This window comes from Cydia amplana, chromosome 7, assembly GCF_948474715.1.
Source record: "Cydia amplana chromosome 7, ilCydAmpl1.1, whole genome shotgun sequence".
NCBI lineage: Eukaryota > Metazoa > Arthropoda > Insecta > Lepidoptera > Tortricidae > Cydia > Cydia amplana.
In genome coordinates, this window is record NC_086075.1 from 7,374,164 (window position 1) to 7,399,986 (window position 25,823).

Consider the following 25,823-nt stretch of genomic DNA (forward strand, 5'->3'; position numbering starts at 1 on the left):
AAATGACCAGAATAGCAAGACCCCTCACAATGGCTTTTTAGCATTTTAAGCTCTTCTAGCTCAATAAACTCTTGTTCAAGCCAGCTCAAAATTTAATGACTACAATAGAATGCCCTCGACTATACGTTCACCCAATTTCATTTAAATTAGAACAAATTTACTTAAGTTATTGAGTATCAAACTATCCTCTGAAAGTTCAGCTTAAAAACATTGAAATGCCGGGACGTGCCCCTAGCCAGCCGTGTGTTCAAAGTCGAACGAAGAACTTCGCTTCGCTTCGCTCGCTCGTTCGAATAGTATTATTTGAGGTTTATAACCAAAACAAAAGTCGGACGTTAAATACAGTATTAAATAAAACTAGTCTAGCACTATATTGATACAAAATTTGGAAGTTTTGCTATGATTTGTTACATTTTAAATAAAACTGCATTGGTAACTTCAAAGGTATAATTTAAAGGAAGTTGTTTCTGACCAATAAAATACCGTTTAAACATTTCAGCGTTGTAAAATGTTATACCTAACGCTCACTGCACGGAATATTTTAAATTTAAAAAGTCTAGTTTGTTGTGTAAAATTATTCGCCTGTCATCCACCAACTAATGTTTCAGTATTCCAACTCCATATAACTTTTAAAGTATGTAAAAAGCTAGTTATAAAGTGGGTGCGGACGCCGAGAATTCCTAAATGAGAAAATTTAAATTGTTCACTGATTTTATAAGAGAAGTTTGCCGTTGCCTGTATGACTAGGCTGAAATTAAACATAATTTGTTGTTTACCGAAGCCTATAATAAATATGCTATAGATATTATCTTGCAAAATAGTATTAGAGTTTACTTTAAATTTACTTTTTAGGGTTCCGTACCCAAAGGATAAAAACGGGACCCTATTACTAAGACTCCGCTGTCCGTCCGTCCGTCCGTCCGTCTGTCACCAGGCTGCATCTCACGAACCGTGATAGCTAGACAGTTGAAATTTTCACAGATGATGTATTTCTGTTGCCGCTATAACAACAAATACTAAAAACAGAATAAAATAAAGATTTAAGTGGGGCTCCCATATAACAAACGTGATTTTTGACCGAAGTTAAGCAACGTCGGGCGGGGTCAGTACTTGGATGGGTGACCGTTTTTTTGCTTGTTTTGCTCTATTTTTTGTTGATGGTGCGGAACCCTCCGTGCGCGAGTCCGACTCGCACTTGGCCGGTTTTTTTTTACATTGAGACTCGCAAGCATCACGTCGGTAGTGGTAACTAAGTCAAGGGGCAATGCAATTTCGCACCTACAATATTATTAAAGTTCTCGTCTTGTCTTGAGCCTGCTCTATTGAATCACGTGCTGCGCTGTACAATGAACTTTGAGGTTATTATTGGATTCAGGATCGGATTTTGGCACAAGGTAGGTGTGAAGGCTTCAATTCGCATTAACCTAAGTAATACAAAACCTTTGTTTAAATGTTTTAGGCCTTGTATAAGAAGTACCTACAGCAAATATGTGACGTTATCTATGAAAAGGGACCTTATTGTCGATGACGCTTACGCCATTATTAACGATGCTCGGATATAAATACAATGCCGCGCGACGCTGTGCGGCATAGGCGCCATTGACAATAAGGTCCCTTTTCATAGATAATGCCCCATATCATGAACTATTGAAACTGATTTTTACAAAAGTGACAACTGACACTTGAAAATGCTGTAGGAGACTTGTATTGAAAAGAGCAAAAACGAGCCCAAACCGTTATTGATCTCAATCTACAAACCAATGAAAATACCGTATGTGAGACGTTTATAAATAGGTTAAAACATACTTTTGTTTCAAACACGATAGGTAGGGTAAAGCGTCAATTACTGGCCACTTCTGTTTATAGGTGAATATAGAATTCATTTTTAGTATAAGGTGGCCAGTTATTAAACAGCGGCCAGTGATTGAAGATTTATATTACCCTATATCATCCATTTTCGTCATGAGTCGTTTGAATTGAAAATGATAAAAGTGATTAATTTTGTAGCTAGCAGTCGCGGAGCGTGATAGATCACACATTCCGTTAAAATATTCTCGAATCGACACAACTTGTTGATCGAGCACTTACCTACGTTTTAGGTAACTGATACCTACAAATTGCTTTTCTGACATGATTAAGGTCACTGCGGGCAAGACCGTCTACAAGGCAAGTCCGTCTACACGTTATAACTTTTGAATTAAGAGGCGTATGCCGCTTTGGAGTCTAGTCGATTAATCAGTTTTGCGCGTTAGTTCCCTCACTCTAAAACAGATGGCGCTGTGACAACCAATTTCAGAGCAATCCGCCTAAATAAGTTATTTCGTGTTTTGAACTCGAAGTCATAGTTCGACAGCCGTTCGAAAAAAAATTGTTAAAAATAGTTTTTGAAAAGATTGTGCATCATAAAGTACCTACATAAGTAGCATAAGAACCAGTTATCTTTATTCTGTGTTTAAAATATCAGAATTTGGCTTAGTTTTGTAATTATACGTTCCACCATTTATCACATTAAAATTTTACTAAGTTTGAAAGTCCGTCTATTCTGTACAAGGCAAGTCCGTCATATCACTTTCGTTAAATCAGAGATTACCAACTGTTTTTGCGACTTTAATATTATAACGATTTGATAAGGTATCGACAAATCCGCCTGACATTGCGCATGATGTTAGTTTCCTAAATTTTCATCTCAGTAAATTAAAAGAAACTAATATAGTACATTTTAAAATTTCTATTGGTCTTTTATTTCGGAAATCCAAAAAATAATTACGTGTAATTATTAGCCATAAAAGGTTTACCACCCCATTTTCGTAGTTTATGCCGGACTTGCCTTTATATTAGTAAAATGGCGTTTATTTCGAATCTGAACCCTATATTAACAAGTTGAAAGTACACTTTTCATTGTCTTGATTCATTCTTTTTAGGAATTCGACTACGAACATATACGCACCCATAGATTGGCTGATATCATTACTAGACGGACTTCCCTTAAACTACAAGGGAAGTCCGTCTACTCGCCGTCTTTTTAAAAATACTAATGTTTTTGCTTAATTTATGATTAAAATGATCTGTCACTATGGCTAAACTATTAATTATTAAATTCTTCATCGTATGCGATTACAAACGGTAACGTAGGTGAATAATTAACGCAACTAGATCACTCCAAAGTTAAAAAAAAAAAAAGTATGCCGGTCTTGCCCGCAGTGACCTTATGCCTTCATTTTATTTTTCGTATATTACCCATTGCTTTTATTTATCAGAGAAATATAAGCATTTGGTAATTATTATTTCCTTTATTCATTTTTCTTCTTAGATTAGGATGTTTACAATATGCATATAAAATTAAAATATAAAAGCACAATACAATATAAAAATATATTACGTACTATACGCGCCGTATCCGTATCCAAAATTACCACCTTCTGCATCTGACCCTTGATCCAACCACCCAGCGAGAGTCTCTCTAGGTGTTAGTCGAGACTCTTCGCTATGAGACCGTTCGCTGACACGACTATCGGAACAATGATCGTCGAGTCAACATCCCACATAGCGGTAATCTCGTGAGCCAAGTCTAGGTACTTACTTACTGGATGTCCTTCTCCCTAATTATTATTATTAAAATTATTTGTCTCTCTTATAAACTCACGGGTATATACATCCCGGTTATTTGATAGGCGTGCGTGGGGATACAGATCCAACACGTAGAGGCCCTTTGGAGAAGTTTGCTGTTATGTAATACACCTGCTAGAACCCATTCACGGGTACAAATAGATACCCGTAAATCGGTCCCAACAGGCGTTGGGGCTATTGTAAATATAGTGGAGAAAAGTGCCTGTTATGGTGTTGAAGTTTGGCTGGTCAAAAGATTGGGCTATTGCAAAGAGGCCCGGAAACTTTATTAAAATTATTATTATTAAATGGTAAGTTATTGTTATGGTGAGTTATTTGGAGTCTTTGGTTGGTAGTCTGTTCAGGATGCATGGTTGCCGGAAGTCGGCAGGGCAGGAAGCGGTGGCGCGAGTGGGATGTATAACTTCCGCATCCTGTGGCCAATCTGCGGACCTCATTATCGGCCCTTGTATGTCGTGATTAAGGTGTAGTCTAATTACATAGCGAGATGGTCAACAGTATATCGCCGTATTAAGTATTATATAATACTTAATTGGAAATGTCGTTTCATAATGATATATATTATATAGTCTGGGAAAACTAAAAATCTTTAAAAGTCAAAACTGCGAGTTTTAATTCAAGACCGGATTGCATCTAAAAGTAGCCACCTACCACAAGTAAACAAAATTTTTGTTTAAAATTTTCGACTTATTACTTTTTTTTATCAATATGTATTCCGCATATTCTCGTGTTATTGAACACATATTTAGTTTGAAGAAAGAGGATATTTTATTTTTCATAAATGTAGCTGTTGAATATTTTATTCATTCCTTATTTAATTTTTAATTATACAACATTTTACAGAATAGTTGTGTTGAAATTTCCGGAAATCACTTTGTGAACAGAAACAGTTCAGACTAAATATAAATTTTTACAGAAATAGCAATAAAAAAACTAAAGGGTCCTTCAATTATTTCCAGGCAGAATATGAGAGACAATAAAGCTACGAAATGGACATTCGCATAATTTACGGCCTTTCATGATTGGTGACACGATTTAAGCGAAATGTTTGACCCGAGTCCCATCGGACGAGGTAATACGATTTGAATAATGAATGTGGCCTGGGAAGGTGTCAATTTGCACTCGCACAGACATAATTTTGTTTTATGCAGTCTCTCATATAGAAGTGGATCAACTTTTTCTTTATTCTGTGTCGGTAGCTAAGTGATTGTACTGGCACAGTGTGACAGTTTGTTAGGAGAGATGTTGTATCATGTTCTACTAACATGATTAGTAGATTAGAACCTTATGGAAATGGTTTGTAACTCCTACAAATATGCATGTTTGGTCAATTAAAGTACCTAACATAAAATTTTAAGGGTTGTTTTTCTCCCGAGCAACGAAACGTAACCAGTTAATCACATATGATATGACAACGAGCGACACTAAAAAGTCGATTCACCTATAGAGGATTTTTATGAAGGAAGGTAAACTAAACTTCATTTGGTCTTAACTAACTTAACTTTGTTTAGTCTTATTTAACTTTTAATTTCTAATGTTGGGCAAGGAATCCTTGAGGGTTCTATAAAAATGGTAGGTCTCTTTGATATAGAGGAAAATGTAAATTATTTTAATTATATCAAATAAATAGTATATTGCAGAGTAAAGACACGAACAATTTACATTTTCAACTATTTGAGATGCATTTGAACCCGTACACCGGTCGTTTTATTTGATGCCATACACCTACGGCGTCCTCGTACTGATAAATGCAGAGTGCTCTCGCGTAGGTACACTAATTACTATTAAAGTGCTAGTAGTTACAAAGTGCATAAAGATTCTTAATTAAACACACTGAGAGTCTCAAAACTGGGCCGGGATCTTCAAATGTGGGCTCCAATGAGCCGGTCTACCTAGCTTTATTTGACGTTCATAAATAAAAATAAAATAAATAAAATAGCCTTTTATTTCGACCAATTTTGTAGTTTTGTCACATTGCTTATTGAATATTTGTCAAAATAGACATGTCAAACATATTTAGTACATTATTTAAATTTGTATTTAGATTAAATTAAATTTGATTGTCATTTATCAAATCAGTTCATAGTTGACATCGGTCGACTTGCCTCCCGGCATAGGCCTCCCCTAAGACCTTCCATTCCTCTCTGTTAGTCGGTCTTCTTGTCCATGTCCAGGTTGGTCCAGCAATAGCTCTAATGTCGTCTTCCCATCTGCGGTAAGGTCTGCCTCTTTTCCTTTTCCCGTCTTTGGGGTACCATGTTGTAACAATTTTTGACCATTTTTGTACTGGCTCTCTGAGCATGTGTCCGGTCCATTTCCATTTAAGGCTAGGCTAAGCCTTAAATGACGTTCATAAGCGCATTGTAATTATGCCTACTTGAATAAACTATCTTTTATCTTTATCTTTAAATGACTTCATATCTTGTTGGCAAGTCCAACATAACTCTAAACTCTTATTCATTCCTTTTTACATTCAGTGCTCTGTACTCTATGCCCTATGAATTAACATACTTTTCACTTTTTATTACTTATGTGCTTATATTGTGCTTTTAATTATTAAATGTGTTGTGTTAAATTTGAACCCTATGCATGCATGTTCAATTACATTCCTGCCTTCTCTTTCTATGTATATCTATCCTTTAGTCGCCTAATAAACCCGTACAAGATCACACGTCTTTCTGATTTATTTAAATCCAAAAATCCAAAATAGTTAAAAGTGAACCTTATTACAACCATCATATGGTCGCAATCGAACCGGATCAATTAGTGCATCGGACACCGGCCGCCCGGCGGCGAGAACAATAGCGAGCCGCATTCCAGAGATAAGGAGCCGGCAGATGCTAACGAATTGCACCTCAAACTAATGAGTTTATTTGATTATTAACAAGTTTTATTGCAAAAAGTTACAACGACGTTTTAATAGACTTGTACGTGAAATTGCAGTGTTTTATCGTTAACAATGACTGACAAACAAAAACAATTACTCGCTGTGCTTGAGGATAGTGCTACAGTGCTTCGGAAAACACAAGTTAACCTAAAGAAATGCCCTAAAGAGAGATTAACCAAGGGTTACATCGAGTCTCGGCTTAAAATGATTGACGAATACTGGGCTACGTTTAACCACAGTCACCAAGAGTTGGTCAAGGCTACACCTACGGAACAAAGGGGTGTTTTACCATACTTTTTAAACGAAGAATTCTTTGTTTACGAAGATTTGTACAACGTACTCAGAGGAGATTTGATGGACCGAATTGCAAGTTTAACGCAAGAAACTTTGATGGAAACTTCTGTTGCTAACTCCAGCTATGCTATAGCAGGAACACAAAACAACTTCGTACGTCTGCCGCGGATCGAGTTACCTACTTTTAGTGGAAGCTACGAAGAGTGGCCCGCGTTCAAGGATTTATTCATGTCACTCGTGCATAACAACAAGATGTTAAGTGACGTACAAAGGCTACATTATTTGAAGACAAGTGTTACTGCTGAAGCGTCGTCGTTACTGAGGCACATTCAAATTACGTCTGATAATTATTCACAGGCATGGCTCATCCTGAAAACAAGGTATGGCAACAAACGATTAATTTTGAACAATAATTTGAAGAAATTGGTTAACCAGCGTAAAATGAACACACAATCAGCTGCTCAACTGAAAATACTCCTAGATACAACGTCAGAGTGCTTACACAACATTCAAAACCTGAATGTTTCTGTTGACTCTTGGGATCCACTTGTGATATTTTTGCTCGTTCAGAAATTGGACCCAGAGACGCATAAAGACTGGGAAGAGCATGCGTATAAGAGTGACTCTGAACCCTTACCGAAGTGGAACGATTTTAAGGAGTTTCTAGAGGCCAAGTTTCGTACACTGGAACTACTTACGAATAATACAAAAGAAGTGAAGTCAAACAAGGAGCGAAGTACATGCCATGCTGCCACACCTACCTTCGAGAACAGGAGTTGTGTAATGTGTAAAGAAAGTCATACATTATGTCACTGCAAGGAGTTTACCAAGATGGAACCTACGGAGAGAAGCGAATATGTCAAGAATAACAACTTATGTTACAACTGTCTAGTACCAGGGCATTCAGCATCAAAATGTCGAGTACCTGTGTCCTGTAGAATATGTCACCGACGTCATCACTCCCTTCTACATCAACTAAAGCAGACTGAGCCTGTGGCCCCTACGAGTCCCTCACAACCACTGGCTTCATCATTACATGTTGTAGAAGACATAGAAGAAGTGCAAGCAAACACAGTGATCGCGTTACATCTCAATACTAGACATAATTCAGCACTACTAGCGACTGCTGTGGTGGAAGCAAGAAGCAATCAAGGTCACATCATTCCACTGCGCGCGCTAATAGACCAGGGTTCCGAAGAATCATTTATAAGCGAGAAAGCGGCTCAACTACTAAAGCTTGACCGACAACATGTAAGGGGAAGCATCACGGGCTTGGGTTCCATGAGAGCAGAAATCAACCACGCCTGTGAGCTACAAATAAAATCACAGTGGGATAAAACATTTGTCCTACCGGTTAAGGCTTATGTAATGTCGAAACAGCTGACCAGGAAGTTACCCAAGAAGCATATTGTTCAACAACCATGGCCTCATCTACAAGGATTACAGCTAGCGGATCCTAATTACAACAACTCGGGACCCATAGATCTCTTGCTAGGGGTCCGAGTATACGCTAGAATACTGCAAGCAGAACTAGTCAAAGGTCCACCAGGTACACCATGCGCACAAAAGACTGACCTGGGCTGGATTCTTTTTGGAGAGAGTGATAGCACATCACAAGAAGATTCTTACCTCGTCATGCACCATCAGGTCGATATAGAAGACACACTGAAGTCTCTATGGGAAATAGAAACAGACACCAAGAGAAAATATACCAAGGAAGAACAGCTATGTGAAGAAATCTATGAAAAAACAGTCACTCGAAACCAAGAAGGAAGATACATTGTGAAACTGCCATTTAAGACTGAGAATCCAAAAGTACTTGATGGTAATACAAAAGAGATAGCTACAAAGAGGTTCATGCAACTAGAAAGAAGATTTAAGCGTTCGCCGAACCTGAAAACAGAATACATAAAGGGTATTAATGATTACCTTGAAGAAGGACATCTAGAAGAAGTACCTGAAAAGGAAAAAGAAGATAAATCGGTATACCTACCACAACACGCTGTAATTCGCGACGATAAAGAAACCACGCGCACACGTATTGTATTTGACGGCTCCTGCAAAGGATCAAACAACGTCTCATTAAATGATGAACTGATGATAGGCCCACAACTACAAGATGACTTAAGAAATCTTTTAATGAGATGGAGACTGAAACGAATTTGCTTCGTGGCAGATGTCCAGAAGATGTACCGCCAAATATTGGTAACAAAAGAGGACGCAAATTACCAACGCATTCTTTGGCGACAAGACGAGTCTGAAGAGTTAAAAGAGTACCGTATGCTTCGAGTCACTTTCGGTACCGCTCCAGCTCCATACTTAGCGGTCAAGACACTTCAGAAGATTGCTACTGATGAAGAAGAGAAACAACTAGGTAAACAAACAAACAAGTACAGCGAAGTGGCAATCAAAACAATAAAAGAAGACTTTTATATGGACGACATGCTGTCAGGGGCAGCAACCGCTGAGGAAGCGATTGCAATAGCTAAAGAAGTAACACGCATCCTGAAACAAGGCGGATTTCAACTCATGAAATGGTCCTCTAATAACATAGAATTTATGAAATCTATTGATGAAGATAAAAGATCAGCGAATGCACAGATAGAACTGAACCTTGATGGAACTATAAAGGCACTTGGAATTGCATGGAACCTTGGTGCAGATCAGTTTCAATACAACTTGTCACTATCACCAATGCCAAAGACGATAACTAAACGTGGGATACTATCAGATGTACAAAAGCTATTTGATCCACTAGGCTGGATCGCACCAAGCACTGTTATGGCGAAGATGCTGATGCAAAGGTTATGGCTTGAAAAAGTGTCTTGGGACGAATGTGTCAGTCCTGAGCTCGAAGAAGAATGGAAACAGATAAGAGATGATTTTGAAAATGTCAAAGATATAAAGATGGATAGATGGCTTGGCACAACAGACTCGGAAGAAGAAAAGATACAGATACACGGATTTAGCGACGCATCTATGCGAGCATACGCTGCCGTCGTATATATAAGAGTTGAAAGCGAGAACAAAATAACAACCAAAATCATCGCTGCACGAACGAGAATAGCACCTTTGAAAACTATCTCCCTCCCGCGCTTAGAATTATGTGGCGCGTTACTCCTGTCTAAACTCATGAAACAAATTGGACAAGCGATGAGAATACCAACAACAAACATGTTCGCATGGACCGACTCTTCGATAGTAATCGCTTGGCTTTGTGGAGAACCCAATAGATGGAAACCGTTTGTAGCCAACCGCGTTGTAGAAATCGTTGAGAACCTAAACAACAAACACTGGTACCATGTGCAATCTAAAGATAATCCTGCAGATATCGCTTCAAGAGGGATGAAGCTGACCACACTTAAGAACTGTGATCTGTGGTGGCACGGCCCGAGCTGGTTATCTGAAAAAGAAATAAATATTAGTAAACAAGAAGATTTTACAACAGATGAAGAAATAAAGGTACAGAAAATTCAAACTTACCTGAATATTGAAGACCTGGAAAGACAAGAAAAGGCACTGAGTACACAATTTGGAGATTTTGATAACCTAACTGAACTACTTAAAGGTATTGTCTATTGCCTAAGATTCTTAAACTGCAAGAAAGATCCAGATGGCATTGATAAGGATATTACTACAATGGAATTACAAAACGCCATGAATATTTGCATAAAAAAGGTACAGCAAGAAGAGTATCAACAAAGACCTAAATGGCTGAAAAAAGAGAAAGAGTTTAAAATAGGAGATCTAGTGCTTATCAAAACTGATAACTTACCTCCAGGCAAATGGTCACTGGGCCGCATCGTGGACAAACATCCTGCTGAAGACGGTTTTACTAGAGTGTACAGTGTCAAATCTGGTAGTGCTATAGTGAAACGATCTATATCTAAATTATGTGCGTTGCCCGTAGATACTGAAACTTTGTAATGTCAATTTGATTCAATTTAAATTGTACTATTGTAAAGTTATGAAAAGGACGTAAGTGTCCTTTTGGTGGGCGGCATGTTGTGTTAAATTTGAACCCTATGCATGCATGTTCAATTACATTCCTGCCTTCTCTTTCTATGTATATCTATCCTTTAGTCGCCTAATAAACCCGTACAAGATCACACGTCTTTCTGATTTATTTAAATCCAAAAATCCAAAATAGTTAAAAGTGAACCTTATTACAACCATCAAAATGTATTATTGTTGTGACAATCAAGATGGCTTTCTGTTCTTCGCCCTCAACAAACCAGTCCACTAGACCTCCGCTGAACATAGATATGTTAGTAAGATTACTAACATACTCATTTGGTCACGCTATTGAACTATTGAAATCCGCAACTCATACAGTCAATTTTCAATTTAAATTAGCATGAACGATCCCGAACTTGGAATATTAGTTAAATTAACAAGCCTCACTTGCCATTGGATCGCTCCTAATGTTAGAAACAAGTTTATAGTTGGACGAACATTTAGATAGTATCGACGTCTGTCTGATGGTGATGACTCGGCTCGGAGCCAGAGGGACCGCGAAAGTCGAAGTTCTGTTATCTGGCTCTCTATCACTGGAATATGCAAGAGGGAAAGAGAGGCACATAACGAAATTTGGATTTTAGCGGTAAGCCCTCAAAAGTCCCGCGGGCCGCGGGGCCCCGGGCAGCATTAGCCGTTATCTAACTGGCGGGCAAACTATCTGGCGAATACTTCTGAAGTGCATTAAATCCATTAAATCCAAGTGCATTCGCCTAAACTGAACCAGCAAACTATCGTACACATTGTGCAAGAGGGAAAGAGAGGCACATAACGAAATTTGGATTTTAGCGGTAAGCCCTCAAAAGTCCCGCGGGCCGCGGGGCCCCGGGCAGCATTAGCCGTTATCTAACTGGCGGGCAAACTATCTGGCGAATACTTCTGAAGTGCATTAAATCCATTAAATCCAAGTGCATTCGCCTAAACTGAACCAGCAAACTATCGTACACATTGTAAAATGACAATTTGTAAATGTAGTAGTAGTAGTAGTAGTAAAATACTTTATTGTACAAAGAGAAACATAAAACATGAAAGAACACACATCATTAGTACAAAGGCGAACTTAAAACTTAAATGGGTTTGTTTCTGTTATATACGGTCGAAGATTTTAATTTTATGACCCTTCGTACCTTGTCACAGTGACAATCAATATGAAAGTCGCTAGACCTCATACTATTGTTACTGTGATAAGGTACAAAATGAGTCCGAAATTAAAATCTTTGACTACTAGTTGCCGGGAAGGAACCCAAAGAACTAAAATATTATATATTATGTAGTTTACTGGATTTAAACTAGAATTTAGAAGACATTTCTTTTTAAAACACCTTTTTACCATGACTGACTGATTCAATGTGAAACGCCTTTTAGGCTACAAAGTTGCTATGATGTGGTCTAGTAATTATCATGTCTACGGTATGTACCATCAGCCGTAAAAGAGCATGGCAAATTAATTAATGAATTCATTCATAATTTCTCCATGCAATTTCGCAGCTCACTGTACAACTCTAAGAAAATGTAAGTATTTATTTTAAGTGATAGATAGTTTTACATATAAAAATTATATACCTATATCATGAAGAAAGTAAAAAAAAAAGTTAGTTTTGGATGTACATACTTATAGTAATCCTTAACTCCTGACTACCATAAGCACCTTGATTACCCGAACCGTGATCTTTGGCACAGAAAGTTACGGAGCGCCTGGGCTTGGCCTACTTTCGACAAATAAGTACCTACTTCGTTTCAGCTTTAAGTAGCTTATCAGTTTGTTTATATGTAAAATGTCATGTTTTGCAAATGATATTTAATTAATATCGAGGGTTCGCTCTAAAATTATAATAATATACATTACAGCCAGTATATGTGCATTATAATATAATATCTAGGCCCAATTAATACTCAAAACTGCGCGTTTTCCCTGAGATAAGACCTAGGTAGATCGATTTTTCGCCCCCCAAAACCCCCATATAGCAAATTTCATCGAAATCGAAATATATATATGTATAAATAAATATACAAGAATTTCTCGTTTAAACATATTAGATTATAGCCATATAAATAAATTGAAAACATTGCAATATATTATAGAGCATCATCCGGTTTTTCTATAATGTTAATGAAAAATGTAATGAATGGAACTGCGAAGCGAATGGAAATCTACAAAATTTCTACCTAAATTAAAATGGGGTTCGTGCTCTCCATTTCGGCTTCATTTAATATATGAAAAAATAATGCTGAATTTAATTTACTAGAGTACCTTTTTACTCTGGCATTCTTTGTGCAATTTGTTACATTATCCAGTTTACTTTAGATAATTATTTTTCTTCTAATTGCATCAGTCACTACGTAGTCGTTCGATTGTCTAAGGGCCACCCCACACTAGTGTCTTCCGAGCGTCGGCGTCTAGCCACCTCTATGGCTGCTGCTCGACGCAACATTGGCGCAACTGCGCAGCGACGCCATTTTCCATAACGCTGACCAGACGCCAACGCTCAAAAGACGACGCTAGTACCCTAGTGGGGGGTCTCTATAACCTAAACGTAAGTAGGTATACGTACATATAAAAGATGTAGTTTTAATTTAAAGGTTTATTGCCCCTGAGACTGCCAGCTATAGAAAATCACGAAATATTCGTTCAGAACCGTTCCCGTTCGCGTCCTCCTGGGAATCCCGAGCTAGAAATGGCATTCAGGGATAATACAAAGCTGTCTCGAATCATATCATAATAATATAAATCGCAAGGTACAACTCGCTTTCCTCCAAAAAGATAATATTACTGTAAAAAGTGACGTTTTGTTTTTGTTTATGAAGTTTACTAATCTTTATACTCGTAGGTATTACTCGTCATGTTCAGAGAAGTATCAAAACTGTCTAGATCTATGATAGCGTAGGTAATAATAATTAATAACTATTCATATCTTTTATGTAGCCAAGGTGACAATCGATATCGCTACAACATCAAAGCGCTTTATGTCTCTTTATCACTTTTCCATATTAGTGCGACAGTGACAGTTGCGATTCGATCTCTACGAAGCGTAAGCGATTGGCATATGGGCTACGCGGCCAGAAAAAAGTTGTATAGAAATTTAGGTAAAACTGATTGTTACATGAGAAAAATGTACACATTTTATGAATAAGAGTATTGTTTATTTTTATAAAAAAGGGGCCTACACACTAGCTTTAAATTACAATACATCAGAACTAATAGAATAAACGTGAAAGTACGGTGTCTCTTTTTATTTTTCATTTATATAATAGAATAGAATAAAATAGAAAAATATTTATTCAGGCAACACATCATTACATTACAAAATAACAAAACAATAAACATGTGACATTACATAACAAAAATGTGAAACGAGAAGTATACAAAACAGTCAAAACACAGATAAAGATGTGAGGCTGAAATGGTCTCCACTCAGCAATGCAGTTAGCACGACTTAGCGTTGCCAACAGCGCTGGTTTTCTGTGGAGCCAGCGAGGTGTGCAGTGCGGGACAGCATACTGCGCGACTTGTACGTCAGTAGTAGGTAATAGTAGTTTATGAGTAAGATAAGATAATTAAGGAGTAAGATAATTAAATAAAGTAATATGTTTTAAATAGGAAATACCAATACTTATATATTACAAAAAATATTATACATATAGAAGTTATTATATGGCGGTTAAGTAAGCATCGACTTTGAGGTTAAGGAGCTATAGTTAATACTGATTTATAATATGTATTATATTCCCATGTCAGTACCTAACTTACCACGCGTACGTTTGCTCTGGTCGATCTCGGGACGCCCGGCCCGTGTTATCGGATGTAAGTACCGTGTCATCTAATTAACGAGCACCCCGGGACCTCGCCCCTGTCGATGCCCTTTTTGACCCGCAAACAACTTTCATTTTATATTCGACTATGGCCTCCGCCTGCGATGTTTCCGCGTAAAGGGGCCCACTGATTACCAGTCCGCCGGACGATATCGGCCTGTCAGTTAGAACAAAAAGTTGACAGTTCCGAACAACTGACATTGCCAGGCCGATATCGTCCGGCGGACTGGTAATCAGTGGGCCCCTTAAAAGGCGATAATAACTATCAACCACATTTTTTTATATATATCCAGAAAATCCTAAATTTCTTAGAGGATCTCTAGAATTGGTCCTAACTTTAACATTTTAGGCAGTGCGTTGTCTGGCAGTATTTGTTCAGCGGTGGAGGTGGATTAGGCTGGTTCGAATGGGCGAAGAAGTAAACTAATTAACTGAACTGTTTTTTGAAGTGAAAACTTCTTTAGCGGCGCTGTGCACTTTTTGAGGTGGGGAAAAAATGTTAAACTCGTAACAGGTCACGTGACCGACAGATTGAAAATTCGTGACCTGATCGAAAAACTGTTACAATGTCATTGAGTTTTCACTTCTGCCGGCACTCCCAGGGTGCAACCCGTTGTTTTTTTTTTTTAACTTTAATCCCGTATTTCTTATAACGTGGCGTCAGCGTGATAACTTTTGTGTTTGACACGGCGTCGAAAAGTTTAATCACTTATTATAATAATTAATTACGTAACACATGATGTATTTTAGTTTGATTGAATGGAATGAAATTTAATTTACTTATGCAGTTATATTAATTATTGATTAACGACTTATCATCATTATTAATTTCATGGTTAGAATTTATTCAGAACATTTATAACAATTAAATAAATTCTAATCTACTAATGGTTTATTCATCTTAAGTATATTTCAGCAAATGCTAATTCCAGAGAAACGTTTTCTGTTTATTTTCCAGCGACCGGAAAATTCTACGAAAACTTTATTGAAATGAGTTCTCGCAGGAATGAAACTATTTACCCCAATGGGGCGTTTATACGTATAATCTTGTCTGTTTAAGTTATTGTAATGAAATGAGCGCGAAGCTGCGGGAAGGAAGTTGTCAGCGGAAGTAGTTTAGGACAGCGGATGCAATGGCGGTGCTAAGATGGCGTCGTTTCCGGAAGCCTCTTGTTTACCCCATCTGTTGGTTTAAGTTCGGAGCAGTGGAGTTTACGATGATTTATAATAATTTTAAACGTATTTCATGCTGGTTTGAGCGGAGATTAGTTCATGATAAAGACTGGTAGTCTCCATACAATGTTGCGTTGCGCTGAGAGCGTGTAAAATATATATCTTCTCGTTTTAACAGCTCGCTAGATGGCGTTACGTTTTAGACTTATCAATCTACAACAATAATAACGAGAAACGTGACGTGGTATGGTAATTTAGTCTCCATTATTTACTTTCTCTTCTATATATAAACCCTTTAAAAACATATACGATTCAAGCCTTCGCTTCTATAAAGTCCTAATAATTGCAGAAAAAAGTACAAAAATATGATGTTATAGGATGGTCATTTTTGCCATATAATATCAAAGGGTGCCCTATAAATGGTTCATATCATATATGAGCCAGAACGCTTATGGTGACGTCATATCGTGGGATTCGACAGGTTAATAGGGTGAAAATGCTTCAGGAATATTGTTCCAATATCCCGCGTATGTATGCCTCACGGCAGTGCACGTACGTATCAGGCATCAGGCAGCGTGTTCGCGCGCTTGGTCGGTTTGTTAGGGACGTAACGTTGCCAATTATTTCCCATGTCCCCGCTAGATTTTCCGAGGTTCTTCCATGACAACGTTGGTGGAGTGGTTTTATTTATTGGTTGCTGGTAAGATAGGAAATTAATAATGTAAAATATTGCAATAAAAATATAAGCTTACTGTTAATGTTATTTATTTATTCATAAACAAATAACAGCTCGGCAGCAATTAATCGGTTAACTCACGTTTTGTTATTTGAAAGTTGTTCAACATTTTTGGCTTAATTTAATATAAATACCTATCTGAACACGCCTCTGTTGTTAAGGCGTTAGAGTGCGTGTTCAGATATGTTTGAGCACCTCGGCCGCTCTGGTATATCTGATCGCGACTGAACCTACCTATTTAATACTAGGTTCTGCTTATAAAGTTACATAAATACTTTCGCATTTATAATATAAGAAGGGATATACGGGCCGGAAGCACGACCACTTCAGCCTAGGGATAGGGATGTCGTATGTCAATCTCAATACTAAGAATACAATTATAATTTACATCTTACAAGTACGTAAATATACCTTTTTTCATGATTTTTACCGCAAGAGTAACATCAAAATCCGTGGTCGTGCCTGTACTCCTGTAGGTATAACACGGTTCAGAAACTAAACTACGATAACAATAGGTGTAGGTACGTACTTACGAAACTCCTCGGTACAAGTTCAGACATCACGTAGCTATTACCTACTTAGCATAATTTAGTTGTCCGTCTGTCAGGAACAGTCCTGAAAGTTTTAAACAGCTAGTTGAAAGTTGAATTTAAGTTGCAGCCGTAACGACTCATTATGAATGCAGTGTGGTGTTTTACTCAATTAGGGAGAACAGAAAAGTGATGATAGTTTCTTGGACTTTCCACTTTTCGGGGACATTATTTTTAACAGCGTTTTACTCCAGATGTAATGTAATAGAGGTATACTTAGATTTTATGAAGTGTCCGAATTGAAGATAGATTTTTGGGCAACCTTAAGGGCGCATTTAGACGGTGCGAGAACTCGCATGTGAGTTTGATTACATTGCGTCGTTTGATCGGTCGGCCGAATTGATGTAACCTCGATGGTCCGCAATGTAACTAAAACCATATACGAATTCGCGCGCCGTCTAAATAAGCCCTTAGATTCCGAAAAATCCAACGAAAGCCCCATTTCACGGTTCAAGAACTTGCATGCAATATTCGTTACATTGCTAACTACTACATTGTACAATGAATTCAGTCGATCGACCAAATAACGCAATCGCTTGCTATCCGACGCAGCTGAAATTTAGCATGACTGAAGTTGGTCGGTAGCATAAGTGGCATATCACTTTGATTCTTATCGGTCTCGCACAAAACCCAACTAAAAAGTACCTACAGTACTTCAGTAGTCTTTGTACATAAACATAATATAGTGCCATCTATCTGATCTGATTATGAACACGCGGACACCATTGGAGCTCTGTGATAAAATACCACAAGCGAGTTTGCAGCAAAACAAATTGCACTTTTTTATGAGTTAATTTAAGTCAAATCATCTCTACAACTATAATGTGATTTAATGTGTGTCAAAATTACTTTTTCTAGCCTATAATATACTTATATGAACTAAAAAATAGTAAGATATTTGAGTAATGGTTAAGGCAAGTTGTGTCGTTATTCAAAACGTTTCAGGGGCTCATCGCCTCTAGGGAATCCAATATTGGCGAGATCTCTTATTACTCGTAGAAGTTATAAATCATGAGGTCTTGTTATACTAGGGCTGAGTTCACAGTTGAGATAAAATGTTTATCGAAGCTCTCTGGCTTATTGGCTTGGCGAGTTGATCCCGGCGCGGTGTAAGTCGCAGGGCTCGTGTGAATTTCAAATACGCCGCTGACTCTAGCAGTCTTTTCGCGAGATGTTGCTGATTTACGACATTGTTTTGGTCTATCGTGCTTTAGTAATGCATTTAAAAAACAGAAAAACCCACTCCATGCCCCAATGAACGACTTTGCACACGAAATGTTACTTATTCCATCACATTTAAAATAAGTATTCTTTACTCGTACCTACTCGTACCTCATAACCTGTATGATATATTTAATATATCACTTAAAACGTTTTTTTAAGTCGAAAATTACTTGATGCGTTTCACTCCGTACCGAGGAGACACATACTATAAGTAATAGTATTTTATGCAACCGTTGTTTAAGAGAGGTAAAAAAAGGCGAGTGGCGTGAGTAACAATTTGAGGCGAAGCCGAAAATTGTTAATAAAGACGCCACGAGTATTTTTTGACTCAGTTAAACAACGTTGCATACAATACTTTTTCTACAACCAAGCATTTACTTTGAAATAAAATTGTAAATTTAACAAATATTTTTAATTCAAGAAGTAGCAAAAATGGAGGGTACGGGCGGGAAAAGAATGAATGAATGAATGAAATAAAAAAAATGTCTATGGTTCACTTATTTGTCAGAGATGACATTTAAAATATGGTTGACAACATAGTATTTCATTCAATATTTTATAAGTGGTCATTACACGAAGTATCGTAAAATCGCCAAAAAGATACTGCGTGTATGCACAAATTCTTTTTTGGGGCATAGACTAAAGACTTGTCTTGACAACTATAAGGTAGGATTTTAAAGGTGTGCATGTGTACGACCCTTTAAATGACAAATAAAAGTACGGGAGTAGAAAAAGGATATTTATTATAGGTATCTGAGTTTCAGGCAAGTTTTGTTATCAAACCCTTTATGATGTTCAAATACAGTAAAACACGTAAGTACTATGTTCAATAATGGACGGAAATAATATGTTCCGGGTGACGATGACTTTACAAAAACGCTAACAAACAAACTATTGTTTCACCAGATTTCTCACGGATAAGATGCACTTATGGACATCCATTAAAATCGAAAGATCCATTGGTCTTTTGTGTAGACGTTAAATTATGTGCTGTTTTATAGCGCGAGCCTGAGTCATTTCCATCACAGCAAGACACTCGCCTCTAGGTAACCAGTTTGTTGGTGATCTCTGATTAGCTAAAGTATTTGTAATGTTTCGAGTTGGTAAAGTCATTAACATTTCTACAAAAAATAATCTGGGGCTATTTTTTTATTATATTTTTTTACTTTGATTGTTATTCTCCTTCCTTGCTTCGTCATCGCGGGCGCACATTGCAGGCGTATTAATTTTTCATTAGTACTTTCATAGTCATTAGCTACTTATGATGATGATGATGATGATGATGATGCTACTTCTGAGAATACATTGGCATATCTGACATATTCCTTTTGAAAAGAACTCCCTGCTAAAAAGACTACCGTCATATCACGTCATCACCGTCATTTTGATACCTGATGTATACGCATGATCCTATGACCAGAGTTAACTTTTAGAACATTACCTAGAACTACAAATACATCCGCCATTCTGGTATTTTTTTTCTTTGTGGTAACTTCCCTGTTAAAAAGACCAACGAAAGACAATACCATATTATCAGCAACGGTTGATAACCAACCATCATCTTAATAATCACGATCCTAGTCGATTACTGGTTTGAGTTAAGGCGAGTGTCAGGGAGCGATGAGAAATTTCTAGCCGTGCGGTGTAATCTAATTTAGCTAGGTTTACGTGCTTGCTGTGGGGAGCACTAAGGGGTTTAGGTACTCCTCGGTTCAGACGCGACGACATAAAAAGGGTACAGCGCGGGTTGAGTGGAAAAAGGCGATATTTTTATTTTACCTATCTTAAAGCGCGTAAGAGTTCACCCGTAATTTATCACCAGTAATACTATGCATATTAAATTAACTGAAATTAGGATACTTTGTTCGCGTAAATTCTGCTACAATGCAATGTTATAGTACCATAAAACTGGCCAGACACCAGGTGGCCATCGGATAGGGACCGCCAGAAATTCTGCGATTAAACAATTACGACATTGGGTTTGGGCTTAGTCCCTCTGGTGCAGCAGTAAGTCAATGGTTACAACAGCTCATAGTGTGATGAAAACTAGTAAAGCAAAAAAAATCATAAAACTTATTTTCCTTTTCCCATCTCAGATCTCACAATGGAGAATATTGTGTCAGATTCCCAGAAGTGTAGGCAGTTAAAAGAGATGCGTTTTACGACAAAGGTTAGTGCTGCCTGGAACACTCACGTGCTTGCATTTTCTTTGAATGTTACGTGGGAACATACAGGTACTTACTGACACAAACGATGTGTACCTGGAGTAGAATATATTTTTCTGTAAACATGTCGTGTTCTCACGTTCTTGATGATAAATAACCAGATAACATCGAACGCCGCACCGCAAATCAAAACTTTTCAAAGATTTGAGAACAGCTAGAAGTAGAACGGGCTACTTATTTAAACTTGATTACCTAACTTTTAGATTTTTGTTATTTTTTTCGCATTTTGGTTAAGAACACTGAACGTACTTTGACCGCAGTAGGGTAAATCGTCATACCATAGGGCACTAACTTCCTATGCAATAAAATTTAGCTAACATTTTATCGGTTAAATGCGGTTTGGTGCAACTGACCCTTGCTATTCAAATTCTGAATACTTACTGTCATACGTACGTAACTTTATCTTGTCTAATGTTAATGTCCTTTTTGTTATTCAGCTTCGCAGCCTAATCTGTATGTTAATTATGATAATTCAAATATTTACATTTTAATCTAACCTAAATCGTCAAATATTTTTATCTAATAATTGGCCGTGACATTGTTCGCGAACTCGTATATGGCCCTCTCATGAAAACGGTGTACTTACATAGTTGTAGATTTTATTTCCATTAGACGATTTGTGACGTTATCTATGAAAAGGGACCTTATTGTCGATGGCGCCTACGCCATTATTAACGATGCTCCGATATAAATACAATGCCGCGCGACGCTGTGCGGCGTAAGCGCAATCGACAATAAGGTCCCTTTTCATAAATAATGCCCCATAAAGTGGACGACCGCTTCTCCATTGAAACGTACAGGTAGCAGCAGAAGTTGCTAAGCGGGCGAGGTGTTCAAAATTACCTTGACACACTCTTATTCTCTTAATAATAAAGTTGCGTCAAGATCATTTTGAACACCTGGCCCGCTTAGCAACTTCTGCTGCTGACTGTACATTGGTATTAGAACCAGTCGTCCCCTGTCCTCTTAAGGTATGGTTTTGATGAGATTCGATACGAAGCCAAAAGCCGAAGTTAACGGATTTCAAAAACAGCTTGTATACATGAAAGTACAGGACAGAAAATTCTGCAGTAAGTGTTATTTGTAGGAGTTACTGTCCTGGTCAGGAGACCAGTGTTATGGAACAATAAGTAAAACAATATTATCCAGAAGCAGTTATTTTATCTGTGTATTTTTCTCATGTACAGCCAAGTGTAAAAATATGGGAGCACTCATCATACTCAAAAATATGTCCCATAGCTCTTATGTCAGCGAATTAAGAACCAAGTTGTATGTACCCATATTTCTACACTAGACTGTACTTGATTTGGGTAAATAAATCTAGCAACCCCGACTCACGCTTATTACTACGAGTAGGAGTAGGCATGTGCTTAATGCTCTCCATAAGTGCTATGTGCTATTAAGTCGGGTATGCAAGAGCCTAGCTAATGGACTGTGGAGATTGACGAACTGTCCAAACCTAATATGCAAATACATAGAGCGAGGACTACGCTAAGATGTTAATGCTCGTTTAGAATCTGTAGGCCTAGCACAGGAGGGGCGCGACAGTAACTCGCCCGGAGATAGATTACCCGCCTTTTTCTAACTATATTAAAGAGGGACAGGTAGGACACTCCTGTGCTAACCCGGCTGGTTCATTAAAAAATGAAAAGAAGTTTGTTACATTAGAAAGAGAAAAAAGATTCCGACGAATTGAGAACCTGCTCTTTTTTTAAGTCGGTTAAATAGATAAAAGAACTTGATGATTTAGTCTTACTCTTATTCAAGTTAGGAAGTGCCAAATTAATTTACTTACATACTTAAGATAAAAGCATGTACATCTTTAAGAAATATGCAGTTGTGAATATTTCATCCAACCTTGTGATCTCAAAACGGCAATACAAAATAATTATTAAGCTAATTTTATTTGGAAAACATTTTCACGCAGTGAAAGGCGTTAACGCACTGAAATGTGACGAGTTGGATACTCGTCACAAAAATAACATTTTGCTTTTATATCGTCAGCTTTTGTTACAAAATACTCGCTTACAAAACACTGTGCCGAAGGAAAAAACATCCATATAAATGTAGTTTGGGTCATATAACATGTTAAAGCAACATATTAGGTTTTATGTTGTCTATACTTACTTTTTGCTAGTTTTTAAGTTTAGTAAAATTTTATTTGTTTTATTTTACGGTAAATAGTTGTAGTTTTTTTTATATTATTAATAAATATAGACAACCTAAAACCTAATATGTTGCTTTAACATATTATATGACCCACTTCCACTTTCATTAAGTGTCACTTTCGTAAGTGTTGCGTTATCAGACAATTTTTAAACCATCATACAATTGATGGAAAAGGCCTTAATAAAGACGATTAGTTAGTTACTTAAATGTTACCCAAACAAATTGATGTGGTGATTTCCTGCCACCTTATCGAGCACGATATCTACTCGCCTAATTTAGGTTGACTCGTCTTGGCAACCAGCCCAAGATAGCAGCCAATTCTCCTATGTTTGCGTTCTTTAAAATAACACCGGTAATTGTGCAGATTTACTGTGGAGGCTACGTTCTCAGATCCATTGTAAAGGCAATTTGTGAGGTAATTACGAGGTACTTGAGTATCTAAGGAATACTGGCAGTTTTAAAAGGCTAATTATAAAAGTATAGTAGTTACGAGTACATATGAATATTCCCTACAAACAGGAATAAATGGAAATCCTTGGAGGAGGCCTTCACCCGATGAGGGGTTTTTGTCCACCACAAATAATACTTTGTATACTTATTTATAATATGTAAACAACACAATAACAACAAATAATTCAATATGAAATTATACCCTGCCTGTTGTTACCTCTATTGTCTTTGTTTATGTTATTGTACATTTATTGTAAACTACGTGTATGTGAGGTGTGCAATAAAGAGTTTTGTATTGTATTGTATTGTATACCTAAAATAAATGCTAACTTATTTTGTTGTAATGTAATTGAATGTATTGTAATGAATTGGACTTGAATAAAAGGCTTTTTTATTTTTAATATTTATATGAATATTACTATAGCGAACAATTCCATTTTTCCTGTTAAACATGCAAGATAATAGGATAACAGGCTATTATCAAAGCGTCTCTTCTTTATACGAAATCACTTAATTCAGTGTAGGTCATGACAGGGGGTAAGTATGGAAGCAGTTATCTAAAGGTCATGTATATTTCAAGTAAATGTCTTTAACTCTGATAACTAAGTTTATGTGATTGTAAACACGTGGTTTATGTACTACTTATAATCGAGTCACGTTTCTTAGTACTACGAAGGAAGGATGATACAGACTGATTGCGTTTTTCTAACATATTTTAATACATTTTATGTTATATTAGGATATCCAAACCTTTCTCACTTTTCTAACATAAATACGTATTACGATAAAGACTATAACCTGTAACCTGTAACCTGTGAAATTGCAATTCAGTATTAGAATTTTTGTATAATTATTTACTTAAAGTTACTAAGGTAATAATTACTAACTTAACTATCTAGCGGTAACTTATTAGCTGACAGCAAAGCTAATTTGAAAATAGGCCGGAAATTAAAAAAAACTTTTTAAGATAAAATCACGTCAAAGTATATTTTAGCCCAATTTACTAGCAATTACGGTTTACACCATGTATATGTATAATAATATTAATAATAGCTACATAAATAATTATCAAGTGCAAATGCACGACTAATTGATGTTTATACGACTTGTGACCTGTTATCAATGCGAGATACTCTCACTGTTAGATAGCCGGCCATTTCCTGCCTATATAATACGCAACTGTTTCAATTCAGACCCATTCCAGATTAAACCAGAAGAGGGAGTTCACCAAAGGTAAATGATAAATATATTACATACATTTTGTAATATTTGATAACTTTAAATATGATAACATCATTCCCCTTAAAGCAGTGGTTCTTAACCTTTCTGTGATAAGGAACCACTGGCAAATATTTGCCAAGGACCACCAATTGTCTAGGAGGGAACTATCTAAAACTTTCTTCTGTTTATAACTTTACGGTTGACTACAGGTGCTTCCAGGGACCACCAGTGGTCTCCGGATCTCTGTATCTAGTGAATCATGATATTCATGATTCTGATTGATTTTATTACTTACAGATGGATACTGGGACCGTAAGGATTTTCGCGATATTCCTGGCTGTAGTACTGCCTAGCTTCGCCGAAATATTAACAGATCAACCCGACTGTCAAGATTTTAAATCCTGTAATTCATGTCTATCAAAAGGATCGTGTGTGTGGTGTGTTAATAAGGCCATATGTACTACGGATTCATGTGGGAACGATAATATTATATATCCATCCCACATCAGAGCCCTCATGGCGGGCTCACAGTTCTGCCCCAGAGTTGTGACGCCAGAAAACAAATTGATCGTTCAAAGTGGGAAAGAAGAAAGGATAGTTGTGAGAATAACGCAAATTTATATGTACATGGCGTTTACCCCATGGAAGTGCAGGATTTCTCAGGATGGGAAAGAAACGATTATAAATGCGACGCTTGTTGCTGATGAAGTGTTCTGCGAGCCTGTGGTTTTGTACAGTTATTCCCGCCCATATGCAGATGCTGGTGTGTCCGTTTTATGGGAACATAGCAAGGCGTTTGATGGGGCTCTACCGTTAATAATATGCCGATGCGATATGGATCCTAACTGTCCGGCATGTAAGAAGCAACTTTAATAACTAAAATAAGTTTGTATTATTATACGTAATTTTAATATTTAAAAGTGTTTTCTTTAGCGCATGTAGCAGCTTCGTAATTACCTAATTAAGTATGTAATTTTTTTTTTATTAATGTATAGATACTTAACAAAGAAGCAAATTTAGGTAAAATCAATAGTGTTATTTTGTATTACCTTTCTTAAATCGAAATTAACAAACAACGCTTCACGGACTTTTTCTAAAACAATTGCAGAAATATATCTCAACATCTATTAGTATTGCTTAACGCAAGAGCATAAGAGATGAAGAAAACGAATTTTCTATTTTCGATGTCGAAATTTTCTATATCGCAGTAGGCGCCAAGTTCCTTACACAAAAGGTTAAACTGAAGAAGTTTACGTTTAAGACGAAAGTGGAGAACCCGCGTGAAATCGCCTTTTCATACAAACTTAGTCCTCATTTTCCTCTCTGGATATTAACATTATTGAAAATATTTTGTCACGAATAGTTGTAGGTATATCAACCACAGCTATGCCCCTGCGTTT

The 25,823-nt window shown here is 37.1% G+C and overlaps 2 protein-coding genes across 2 annotated transcripts; both read left to right on the forward strand.

Annotated features, from left to right (window-relative positions):
- The first annotated feature begins 6,586 nt into the window (after nucleotides 1-6,586).
- LOC134649752 (uncharacterized) lies at nucleotides 6,587-10,735 on the forward strand. Its single transcript, XM_063504582.1, has one exon. The coding sequence runs from the start codon at nucleotides 6,587-6,589 to the stop codon at nucleotides 10,733-10,735; it is 4,149 nt and encodes a 1,382-aa protein (XP_063360652.1).
- Nucleotides 10,736-24,320: 13,585 nt separating this feature from the next.
- Nucleotides 24,321-25,343, forward strand: LOC134649836 (uncharacterized). Its single transcript, XM_063504671.1, has 2 exons — nucleotides 24,321-24,435; nucleotides 24,721-25,343. Exon 2 carries the CDS (start codon nucleotides 24,721-24,723, stop codon nucleotides 25,294-25,296), a length of 576 nt encoding a protein of 191 aa, XP_063360741.1. The 5' UTR covers nucleotides 24,321-24,435; the 3' UTR covers nucleotides 25,297-25,343.
- The last annotated feature ends 480 nt before the right edge of the window (nucleotides 25,344-25,823 follow it).

Bases quoted from the DNA above. Each gene is read 5' to 3' on its own strand.
- LOC134649752 (XM_063504582.1), top strand. From the start codon at position 6,587: ATGACTGACAAACAAAAACAATTACTCGCTGTGCTTGAGGATAGTGCT.
- LOC134649836 (XM_063504671.1), top strand. From the start codon at position 24,721: ATGGATACTGGGACCGTAAGGATTTTCGCGATATTCCTGGCTGTAGTA.